General features: G+C 31.9%; 1 protein-coding gene across 1 annotated transcript; it reads left to right on the top strand.

The window, feature by feature from the left end:
* Positions 1-6,502: 6,502 nt before the first annotated feature.
* On the top strand, positions 6,503-11,234 carry LOC134723891 (peroxisome assembly protein 26-like). Its single transcript, XM_063587418.1, has 5 exons — positions 6,503-6,713; positions 7,989-8,129; positions 8,759-9,087; positions 9,489-9,623; positions 10,351-11,234. Exons 1-5 carry the CDS (start codon positions 6,538-6,540, stop codon positions 10,449-10,451), a joined length of 882 nt encoding a protein of 293 aa, XP_063443488.1. The 5' UTR covers positions 6,503-6,537; the 3' UTR covers positions 10,452-11,234.
* Positions 11,235-12,534: the final 1,300 nt, after the last annotated feature.

Raw genomic sequence — 12,534 nt, 5'->3', positions numbered from 1 at the left:
GGTCATCAATGGGATTTCAACGCAGCTAAAAAATCACGCAACCGGAGGTTAGCCTCAGCTGGTCCCGATCTAAAAATATGTACTAGTTCAGTAAATATGATCGCCATATTAAACTCAAAACATATAAATGAACTTAAGTTTTAAAAGTAATCATATAAGACTAACAAAGGCCATGGAGCTCCTGACTTGGGAAAGGCGTAAACTTGAATTCGACGAGTTAAAACATGTTTAGTGAGATATCAACCCTCTCCTATACCTGTAACCAATGTAGCATAAAGAAAAATACAGTAAAAGTCAGTAACCACACTATGTCTATGTATACAGAGATGTTGAGGCGAGTAAAATGTATTTTGGGAAGGATGCTCTAGACGTTTTCAATTTTACTACAAATTATATATGGAACTTAGTTGGCCCTATCTTACATTCCTACAATTTCCATTGGAAGTCTAAATGTTTTGCCTTCCATCCGGGTGACCAACCTTGTGTACGCCATACCTATGTGTTGATGATTTTATTAATTGACTGTCGTCCTGAAAATACATGAAATATTGACCACTGAACTTCGTCCTAAAAATACATGAAATATTGACCACTGAACTTCTAAAGCAAACAACAATGACGTATTTGTTGTTACAGCATTAAGTAATAAATAAGCAATACCTATTGTATTTATACACTGTATGTCAGAATGCAAATTAGATATAATTACGTACGGTTAATATCTCATACAACTGTGATAATGTCCTGTTTTTCTTTTATTTGAGAAAAATCAAAGTTAAAACTTACATTAGAATTTTATCAGCTTCTTCGAGAAAACTTATCTATATAATAACATATTCCCAGCAACACAAACAAAATGTTTACCTTAAAGTTGTGGACTTTTTATGCGTCGGTTAAGTCTAAAGGTAAACAACTATGTCTATGTGACACTGATATATTCTTTTCTGACACAATTTGTACCATGTACAGTTATAAAATAAATTGGGGTTTAAAGTAACGAATGGTTTACGCCACATGTGAACAACATTTAAATAACGACTATAATTATTCACATCTTCGTCTTTTTGTCTGTAATGCATAGTTGTCTCATTGCGTGGCAACTGCACCACATTTCCTTTTTATATGTTTATCTTTATATATCTACAAAAATGGATACATCATTAGTACCATACATTTTTCATTTCATTTTCCGATTTCAATGAGAATTGTTCAAATGTTTTTGTTTATCCGAACAGAATACTGGAATACCATCGTGTTGTTCAAGCTACAATTGCCTATGTTGTGATGACTGTTATTTGCATTTTCGTTTGGTTTTTTTTTTGTCTTCTAGCACACGTGAAAAAAAGTAGAATAGGCATAACAACCAAAACTACCCAATAGAACAACCAACGAGTTTGTCTTGTGGAGTTGCAATCGTAGTTAAAACACCAATTCTATGCGTTTCGTGACTTTTGTTTGTTGTTGAATCTTAGTTTTCTGAGTAGTGTTCGTGAACCGTTGTTTGTCTCTGAATCTTTTTTTTTCTGGTAGTGTTTGTTGACTGTTGTTTGTTTCTGAATCGTTACTTTCTGGTAGTGTTTGTTGACTGTTGTTTGTTTCTGAATCGTTACTTTCTGGTAGTGTTTGTTGACTGTTGTTTGTTTCTGAATCGTTACTTTCTGGTAGTGTTTGTTGACTGTTGTTTGTTTCTGAATCGTTACTTTCTGGTAGTGTTTGTTGACTGTTGTTTGTTTCTGAATCGTTACTTTCTGGTAGTGTTTGTTTCTGAATCGTTACTTTCTGGTAGTGTTTGTTGACTGTTGTTTGTTTCTGATTCTTTATTTTTCTGTGTAGTGTTTGTTGACTGTTGTTTTTTGTTGAATCTCAGTTTTCTAAGCAATGTTCGGGGACTGTTGTTTGCTTTAGAAACTTTACTTTTCTGTGTAGTGTTTATGGACTGTTGTTCTTTGTTGAATCTTAGTTTTCTAAGTAGTGTTCGTTGACTGTTTATTGTTGAATCTTAGTTTTCTAAGTAGTGTTCGTGACTGTTTTTTGAAGAATCTTAGTTTTCTAAGTAGTGTTCGTTGACTGTTTATTGTTGAATTTTAGTTTTCTAAGTAGTGTTCTTCGACTGTTTATTGTTGAATCTTAGTTTTCTGGGTAGTGTTTCCGACTGATGTTTGTTGCTGACTCTTTACTTTTCTGTGTAGCGTTTGTGAATTGTTATTTTTCTGATCCTGTTTTTTTTTTAATGGTGTGCACAGGTTTTTGTCTCTCTTCAGCTTTTGATTTTGATTTATTTCTTTTTTTTACAAATGAATTAGTTAAACTACAGAACTTTGAATGTTGTTGACCAATATTTAAAGGTAAAAACTTATAACATATTTTGCTAAAATGGCTATCTTTAGATGCACATAACGAATTCGTTATTTGAGCTGTAGCACTGGATAACACAGAAGTTCAAGATATCATATAAATGGATGGGTGCAAAGTTTATCTTTAATTGATGTTTGAACGAATGGCAATTATTGTGTCAGTATATATGTTTGATCTTTGGCAATATAGGAAAGGGGTAACATATAACTTGTGTAGTAAAAAATATGCAATATGATTGATTGATTGGTTGATTGGTTGATTGTTTGATGGTTACATGACCTCCAGTTGGAATTATTTAACATTAACAATAGTCAGGACGATAACATGTACATAACTTAGATATTAATATGTTTTTTACTGAATGAATTTTTAGGCTTTTTAGCTCAGTTACAAAGAAGACATACTTTGTTGTGATGTTACACTTTTGTTTCAGATAAGGGTAAATATTGGTACCTATTAAAACTTTAAACCCGCTGCATTTGTTTGCACCTCAGTCCTGTCCTTGGTCAGGAATCTGTTGTTCAGTAGTTCACTAGTTGTAGTTTGTTGATGTGGTTCATACGTGATTCTCGTTTCTCGTTTTTTTCTATAGATTAGACCGTTGGTTTTCCCGTTTGAAACAGTTTTTTTTTATTTTCACTTGTAATTTTGGGGTCCTTTATAGTTTGCTGTTCGGTGTAAGCATAGGCTCTGTGTTGAAGACCGTACTTTGACCTATAATGGTTTACTTATACAAATTGTGACTTAGATGGAGAATTGTCTCATCGGCACTCACACCACATCTTCATATATCTATATAACCCCACCAGTACAAATTATGTAGGCGTAAATCCTGCTGGTCGTTGTTCTTACTGCTACATGTCACATGCCGTGAATGAATATGCATACGTAAACGGAAAATAGCATTTTTTAAGTCTACAGTTAGACTTTGGGTGATAACAAGAGTTGTTTCTTTACTTTGGGTAGTCAAGCTCGTTATAGGTATTTTTATCATATCTCTTCTTTTTCGTAACAGAAACGTCAACACTAGCACAATACCACCCATACGGTTATTATGTGAATGAATAGCTTAACTAAAACAACGTAGAATTTAGCTATTTATAAAAGCATTTACATGAAAATCTGGCAAAATCCAAACGTTAAGTGCATCATAATTATTATTTAGGTTTTAAACAAAAATCTAAGGGAATAATTGCAGTTATTGATTTGTGATTGAATTGTCAATTTCTTTTTTAATCCTTATTCTTATATAAGTATAAAGCTTTAAGCTCCAGGAAAAGCTGATATTGTCTTATTGTTTATAATCTTACCTGGAATAGTGGAAGTTACAAAAACATGTACATCAACGTACAGTATTTCTAACAAAATCTGTACAAGGACATCAATTTGCAAACACCTTAATGTATACGTAATTGTGTAACAGTTCATTAAAGAACGGAAGTGTATATGAATAGTAATACATGTAGCAGTTTATTTGACATATTTGTTGCCTTTGTTGTCTTACGTGTATTCAACTTGATACGCGATAATTGGTACGATATCACGCCTTATGTATTAAAATGCTTGTTGTATACGTGATGCAAAACTGAAATTACGGGTATATTTACGTGACATCAAAGTTCAATAATAAAGCAAGTCCTGGGTTGATTATTCATCGGAATATTCAAATATTTTTATATTCATTTTTGGTGCGATTTCTGTGAAATTGACATTATCAAGCTAAAGATGCGCGATGTCTTGATTGGCAAAATATCTGTTTCGTTTTGAGGACGTGTTTATTAACAAAGAATGGAAAACAACTGGGCTCCTCTTCTTGTCTATTAAGTTCTTACATGCAATAGATGAGGGACGAAAGATACACGAGGGACAATCAAACTCATATTGATTGAAAAATAAACTGACAACGCCATGGCTAAAATTAAAAAGACGAACAGACAAATGATAGTACGGAAAACACGACATAGAAAACTAAAGACTAAGCAACATGAACCCCACCAAAAAATTAGGGTGATCTCAGGTGCTCCAGATGGGTAAGCAGATCCTGCTCCACATGTGGCATCCGTCGTGTTACAAGGGCAGTACGAGGACATATATGCTTTTTACTTTTGAAAATAAACCATAATTTAAACCATATTTACCAAATTTAAGTCCAATAGATGTTCATAGACTCACGTTCTTCGAAATATATCCCATACAGACCATACAATCATTAACATTTTATTCTGCTTCGAAGTACTTGAAGTTGTCTCACTTGCAATTATACAACATCTGTGTTATGTCAATATGAGCTATAAAAGATGGGCGAAAAATACCAGAGGGACAGTCAAATGCATAGATCGACAATAAACTGACAACGCCATATGGCTGAAAATGAAAAAGACAAACAGACAAAAAATAGTACACATGACACAACATAGAAAACTAAAGACTAGCAACACGAACCCTAACAAAAACTGGGGTTGATCTCAGGTGCTCCAGAAGGGTAAGCACTGTGGCACCAATTTAACAAATTGAAAATTTTAATATATACAAATAATCAGGAAAAATTATGTTGTAAATACTATTCTGAAATTCTCATATTAATACACGAGGTATAAATATATTTCAATAGAGTAACCATAGCTTTTAATTTCAGGAAGATCATGTAAATACAGGGGATCTAACAGATGATTACACTGCAGTATGAATTGGCTTCATTGTATTTACATGATCCTATTGAATCAAAAGCCGTGGTAAGCATCTTTCAGAAATGATTACTGGAAAACTACACATGGGCTGCCATGACTCATTCGGATATGCAGATGCCTAACTCAAAACGAACAGTCGAATAAGATGAGGAAAGACATGCCGTTGGGTACGTTCAAAAGTTTGACTGGTAATTGGAAGGGCAGTTCGTGTCAATATTCCATTCTCACCGCAGATCAGTCAGTAGGCTTTCACATTTATTTATAATCTGGCTTTTATATTTGTAGAAAACTTTTGTAATTTTGCTCAAAACGCTTGAAATTCTTATAGTGCTTTTAAAATAGCTACTGCATGAATGTTAGTTTGACTGGTTTTTGTGATCTTTTAAGTTTTGACTTTATATGATCTTATATGCTTTGATAGCGGCATCTCATATTGTTTGCTGTCGTCTACACGTGCTTGCTTGATATCAGTAGTGTTTATGCTTTGCATGAAATGCTTTCTGTTTTCTGTATTTCATGTCCTGTGTTTGTCATAATATATGAATGTCTATTAAAGCTCTACAGAGCTTATCTTACATAGTTATACTGTGTTTAAAATAAGATATGTTTTGCTTTAAGGTACAAATGAAAGTTTTTAACGACCTTGACTGGCTATACAGCCCTTGCACGGTCGGTAATATCTTTAAGGTACATTCATGGTATACTGCCATCCTGGATTGTACTATCGCAGTACACAATCAGTCTAGTTATTTGCCCAAATCTGCAAATTTGTTGACAGATGTGCAATTTTATTGGTTTGACTGTTTATTTATATGAAGAAAACTTGCTGATTAATTGCAGTTATAAAAATAATTAAACTAATATCATACAATTGTGTTTTAGAATTAAAAAAATCAACTTAGCCATTTAAGGGGAGATAACTCTTTAAAAAAAATATTCTAGAAAGATAGGGAATATTAAAGTTTTATTTGTAGCAAGGAAACAAGTTCGGGGACACCATTTTTTCTTTTTATTTCTCTAAAACAGAAAGCCTATCTGTTTACAATTTATTTCAAAATTCTATGTTATAGATTTCTTTTTATGCACACAAATGTGTTTTTTCATGATCATTCTATGCAAAGTTAGGCAATTTTCAACGACTCATGGTTTGAAAAATATCATGGTGACCCATTCTTTTTATTATAGTTTTGAAAAGAGCATAATGGTGTCATCATTTTGGGAAAGTATAAGAAAATTCTATCTCGGGAAAATGATACCTATGATCTACCTTAAAAAAAGCCTTTATGACTCCTTTATACTTTATTGATAGTTTTCACAGAATTTCAATAATTCACTTATGTTTAAGTACAACAGACTTATTTAATATTTCAGTAGAGATCTAAGTTGTATAAAAAAAATTAAAATGACAAAAAATCGTTTACTGTTGGTGTTGCTTTGAAACATAAGAATCAACACTTTATATCAAGTTTGCCTATGCAGGTCACATGACTGTAAAATGGCTTCCAAAGAAATTGGTCCTAGAAAAACTGATCATTCAACGATTCATACAAATATTGAATCAGCAAAACACTGTTTGGATCTTGCTAGAGAACAGCTGCTTTTCAAACACTTTGATGATTGCATCAAAACATGCGAAAAAGGAATAGTTAAAGCTAAATTAGAATATAATGGGTATTGATATGTTTATTAACTTATATTTTGTAAATGTATTTACCATTTAAACAGTTTACACTGTTCCTCCATATAATCCAATCAATATTCTGTGTCAGGGCAATTTTCTAATCAGGTAATTGCTCCGAACAAATGATGCATTATATATAATAACAAACACTAAAATAAGTTCTTGTCAGAACCCTTAATCTCAAAAGATACATAGAATATTATCTGATTATCCCTCTATAGTTATATATTGTTGGTATCATCAGGGGTCTGTTTGCTCCCAAAACACATTCTTATATCCCTACCGAAAACTTTGAATGTCTTTCAGCAAGGTTCAAATGAAGCTGATGGATCAGCCTCGATGGATAGGTTTTATGTGTCTAGATACATGTACATGGCCATACATGTACATTTAGGTTCATTACATCCCAACTACTTTGCTTTTATAACAGTGGTGATCTGAGCACCCTACCTTTAGTTTCTTTGTTCTGCTTGATTTCTTTTGTTTAATAACATTTTATTGGGAATGTCTAACACCAATGTTTATGCAGGGAATCAAACTCAAGACCTTCAGCAATATGAAGCCAAGATTCATATATACCCCTTCATCAGGACTATTGGATACAAACTCTATGTTAATTTAACATGTTTATTAAACATTGTATCAAGGGTTTATGAAGGGTATAATATACTATTTAGTAATATATAACATGTATAAAGAACATTGTATAGAATAATTATTTATGACTTTTGAACTAGATGTTATTATGTGAAATGTGTTTTGTTTTCCATATTTTCTAGAGGAGCTGGGAGCCTGGCATTTAAAATAGTTATCCCACTCAGATAAGGCTTTTTACCACCAAGGTGATGCATCCTCATGGGATAACTATTACTTACATTTACGTACATTGTTGGTGGAAAAACAGTACTGCAAAAACAAAAAATACTAGTTTTTAAAATATTTATTTTAATATTGTATTGTTGTAGATATAGATATAGGAAGATTTGATGTGAGTTCCAATGACACAACTCTCCATCCAAACAACAATTTATAAAAGTAAACCATTACATATGGTTAAAAAGTACATATATATTGATTCAGATAATTTCATAAGGTTCTAGGGAAATGTCCAATGTTATAAAAAAATGTTCATGACATTCTTTTAGGGGTTATAAAAAATTTGAAATTCCTTCAGGATATTAATAAAGAGAGGTGAGCAAATATCATAGGAACTGTGTCTAGCATGATATATTAATTATCTGATTGCAATACTTTTATCTTTTCAGAAGTCCAGATATTGTAGAAGCACTATGTATTGTTGGCATACAGGCATATGCAGAGCTAAATCATTGGCAACAGGTCCTTCCTTATGTACAGAATGTGTATACAAGTATTGAAGAATGTCCATTTAGAGTAGTTCAGCTATGGTAGGTATAATAAACAGTTTAAACATGATATAAAATCGCACTATGGTTAAAGTTTGTATCTTTTATGAACAAAATGTCAAGTGGTTTGAAGACGCAACATTCCACATCAGTCATTTCAAAATAAGTATACAAAAGGACACACTATTGTAAGACACTGAGAGTAATGTGCCAACTATTAAACACAAGTCAACAAAAGGTAAGGATCTGCTGGTCATCATACAGTGTTCAACAATAGGTTAGCATTCATAATGGGACAATTCTATACCTGTAAGGACTTTAATAGATAAACCATGAAGTTTAATATTTGGGTACAAAATATAGAAAGAAACCATTTCATTGCTTTTTTTACTTCATAAAAAGGATATTGTACTAATGAAAAAAAACCAACACTGAACGTGCTTGAACTTGTGTGACAAAAAACATAATTTTCAGGTTAGAATATGCAACTACAACCTCAAAATAGTATTTGTACCATTGTTTGTAAATTACCTGTACACTTCATTTGAAAGTATATATGCATTACCTAATAGGAAGGGAAACGGCATAAAAAACAACACAAAATTGCCTCAGGTTAACCATGATAGATTCAGTTTGAAGGTAATTATTTTATAGACATCTTTTTTTTCCAGTGTTTTACTTCATGCCAAAGTAGAAGAGTATTCACAGTGTTATGCAATTGCTAGCATTTGGCTGAAAGATGTCAAAAACCAGAACAATCCTGATTACTTGACATTAGTTGAATTATATATATTGAATGTTTTGGTTCCAAGACAACAAAACAATCTCATTGAGTCTTTTGTGGAAGCTTGTCCAGGGCTGAATTATGAACAGAGGAAAATGCTGTGCAATAATTATAAAAATTTCGAATTTAAATTCTCTTCAAAACAGGAGAATCCTGAACATGAATATAATACAAAAGGGGAGATAATCAAGGAACAATCTCCAAATATTGTGAAAGGTAATAACATATGCAGTTTCTTAATCTTTTGATTTTATTTGAAAACTGTAATGCTTCTTTGACACTAGATTCAGTTTATGTTGTATGATAGTAAAAGTGTTTTGAATTTGGAAACCTAATACTCTTTAATTATTTTGTAATATATTAGTTACATGTATATGCATTTTAATTACAATTAATTCTTGATATAGTGTCTATCTAAAAGACTTCATAATATTCCAAGTCATTATATGAATTGAAGATGTCAGATAGCAAGCTGACAATATTATCAAAATTGTCCTTCTTTGCTGGAACAAATGTAAGTTAACAAATCTTATTTCAGATATAAAAAAAGATTACTTATGATTTCTGATTTCTTTTATTGTTATAAATTTCATAATTCATAAATTCGTTATTTGCAGATACTTGGCTGATTGATGTTATAAAGAATATAAAGTTTGCCATCTTTGGTAGTGCACCATTGTACAGCTTTAAACTAATCAAGATGACCATCATTGCTGTGTGTCTATATTTAGTAACAATAGGTCATCAGAGAGGTAGGTACAATTGATATGTTTTACACAAATGTTACAAGGACAATTTTAAAAGGAAGATGTGGTGTGATTGCCAATGAGACAACTCCTAAAAAAAAATCAAATGACACATAAATTTTTGCCACCATATAGCCTTCAACAATAAGAAAAGCCTAGTCAGCTATAACAGACCCTGAAATGATAAATGTAAAATAAATCAAATGGGAAAACTGACGACATAATTAATGTACAAAAAAATGAATGAAGAAAATAAATATGTAACACAAGATCAAATGACACCCACTGAAGTACGGGATCTTATTTACATACAGAATGGAACTGGATTAAACATGGGACAATGGGATTCCAAACAAAACTTTAACATAGATTATGATTATGAATTTTGACTGATATTTTACAGAAGTGAATCCAGGAATGTTTTCTTGAAAAGAAAATAAAACAAGTTTTTTGTTGAAGTTTACGGTACCTCTTCAATACAGAGCATAGTAATGCTTGAAGTCCTTCGCTTACACTATATTAACATAATAAATTTAAACTAACTATATTCTTGTTCATTATTTGCAAGTGGTTGATTTATATGCTCAAAGGCTTGAAGGCCGTACTTTAACCTATAATGGTTTACTTTTTAAATTGTTATTTGGATGGAGAGTTGTCTCATTGGCACTCACACCACATCTTCCTATATCTACTATCAAAGCCTATAAGCACATGTATTTTAATTTCTTTGTAGGATTTCTGACTAGCAATTTCAGCAAAGTTGGTATACTGTTCCAAGGAATGGTAAAAGTATTCAAGTCATTGTTTGGACCTGTGAGTTACACAATGAGATGAAGAGAGACATGTCATCTGTGTTGTAATGTATCACTTCATTCAAGTATAGATGCAGGCTTCAATGTCGCCATGGTATGACAGGTGCTATCAAGATTATCCTAAATGTGTCAAAAAAGTGTCAACTTCTTATATGTAAAAGTTAGGAAATGATGTTTTTTATCCTATTCAGAATTAGTGTACTTTACCCTATTCAGAATTAGTGTACTTTACCCTTTTCAGAATTAGTGTACTTAACCTTATTCAAAATTTGTGTACTTCACCTTATTCAGAATTTGTGTACTTTACCTCATTCAGAATATGCGTACTTTACCTTATTTAAAAATATGTGTACTTTACCTTATTCAGAATCAGTGTTCTTTATCTTATTCAGAATCATTGTACTTTACCTTATTCAGAATTTGTGAACTTTACCTTATTCAGAATTTGTGTACTTTACCTAATTCAGAATTGAAAACTTTGTAATGTATAAAACGAAATTTCAAGTAGGTAAAGAAATTTTAGTGTTGTATAGTAAGTTTATGAGATTGTTACTTACGGCAGATATTTTCAAAGGTATCAAATTTTGTGGATTCAAGCAAAAGAGTGTATTAATGGATTCTTAAATTCATGGTTTTTTTTTAAATGTCATATCACTTGATGCAAAATAATCCATTATTGGAATATGAACATGGCTTTGTTTCCAAAGCTAAAAAAGGATGTCATATTAGAATGCAAAATAATCCATTTAAATGCAGCCTTTACAAAGACGGATTTAGGGGGGAGGGGCCTGCCCCCCCCCCCTTTTTGGGAAAAAAAAATGGTTGCTTATATAGGGAATCACTGAAGTGTGACTGGAGCTGGCCCCCTCTTATTTTCATAAGTGGGTGCCCACTTATGAAAATTTCTGAACAAAATTTTGATAATCATAATAAACAAAATAAAAAGAACTTTACTGTACATGTAGGTAGCTGTTGATTTCTAAATCCATATACATTACTGGGTATTTTCTCTCACACTGTATGATTATTGTGTGAGCAATTAATTTTTTTAGTCAGAATCTTGCCAAACAAAATTAGTTGTTATAAAGATTACCTTTTTACTTGGTATTTAGTTTTATAAGCAATTGTTTGCCAGTATCATGATTTAATAATTGACTACTTTTGCTTTCACTACATACTACTAAATTTGTCTACTTGTTGTATTTAATATTATAAAATAATGCTTCCTTGTTTAAGCTCGGACCCCTTCTGCAGGCACTTAATTGACTAGGACTGTTAATTTTCCTATCAAAGGTCAGTGGTTTTCATCAAACTCCAGCCTCCTCCACCAATAAAAAATAGCCCAAAAGCAGTGCTTAAAAGGGCTTTTAAAAACACAAAAAATCTAAATCAAAATCCATCTTTAGCTCAATTTATAAAGTGTTAATCTGACTATTTGAATAATTTCTTTGATATTGAGTTTGTTTTCTATTATCTGTACATCAAATGTAATTCACCACCAGTTTTGAGCAATTTTAACATGAATTTTTTTTCGTGTTTATTTTGTAAGCCTTGACTGATGATTCTCTCAGCAACTGAATAAGCTTTGTAACTCTATCATGTCTTTTTGAATGTATGTGTATGATGTTTAATTTTGTTCTTCTTGTTTTAGATATAGACAATCATTTATAGCATGAAAGTTTTTAAAAGTATATGTTAAAAAAATTGTTGTATTTGTAATACTTGTCCTGCATTTTTTTTGTGAGAACCTCAAGGTAGCTAAGTGAATGCTAATTTAGACACCCTCTTTAAATAAAGTCATTTATATTATTATATTCATTAGTATATACGCATATTTTGACAGTACATTTTACACCAGTATTATTTCTCAAATTGACAATAACTTAAGCAGTTTAGATTTAAAATTGGTAGTACATGTACTAAGAAATTCCCGTTTGGGATGAAAATTTCAGGAACCCAATTTTCGGCTCTCCCTTGACACCATTTGCAAGTATGGTCTTGAGGAAACGATGATAGTCCGTCGGACGGGGACGATAAATGGCTGGCCCGTGTTAAGAGAGAACCACATCTCTTGCACGTTAAAGACACCCTTGTAGATTTCGAAA

Source organism: Mytilus trossulus, chromosome 1 (genome assembly GCF_036588685.1).
Source record: "Mytilus trossulus isolate FHL-02 chromosome 1, PNRI_Mtr1.1.1.hap1, whole genome shotgun sequence".
NCBI lineage: Eukaryota > Metazoa > Mollusca > Bivalvia > Mytilida > Mytilidae > Mytilus > Mytilus trossulus.
The sequence above is the reverse complement of the archived record's forward strand: the minus strand, read 5'-3'. Positions and strand labels throughout refer to the sequence as shown.

Excerpts from the sequence above, each read along its gene's own strand:
- LOC134723891 (XM_063587418.1), top strand. The coding sequence starts at position 6,538 with ATGGCTTCCAAAGAAATTGGTCCTAGAAAAACTGATCATTCAACGATT. Across the intron at positions 8,130-8,758 it reads TTTAGAGTAGTTCAGCTATG|TGTTTTACTTCATGCCAAAG; the intron begins GTAGGTATAATA and ends TTTTTTTTCCAG. Across the intron at positions 9,088-9,488 it reads ATCTCCAAATATTGTGAAAG|ATACTTGGCTGATTGATGTT; the intron begins GTAATAACATAT and ends CGTTATTTGCAG.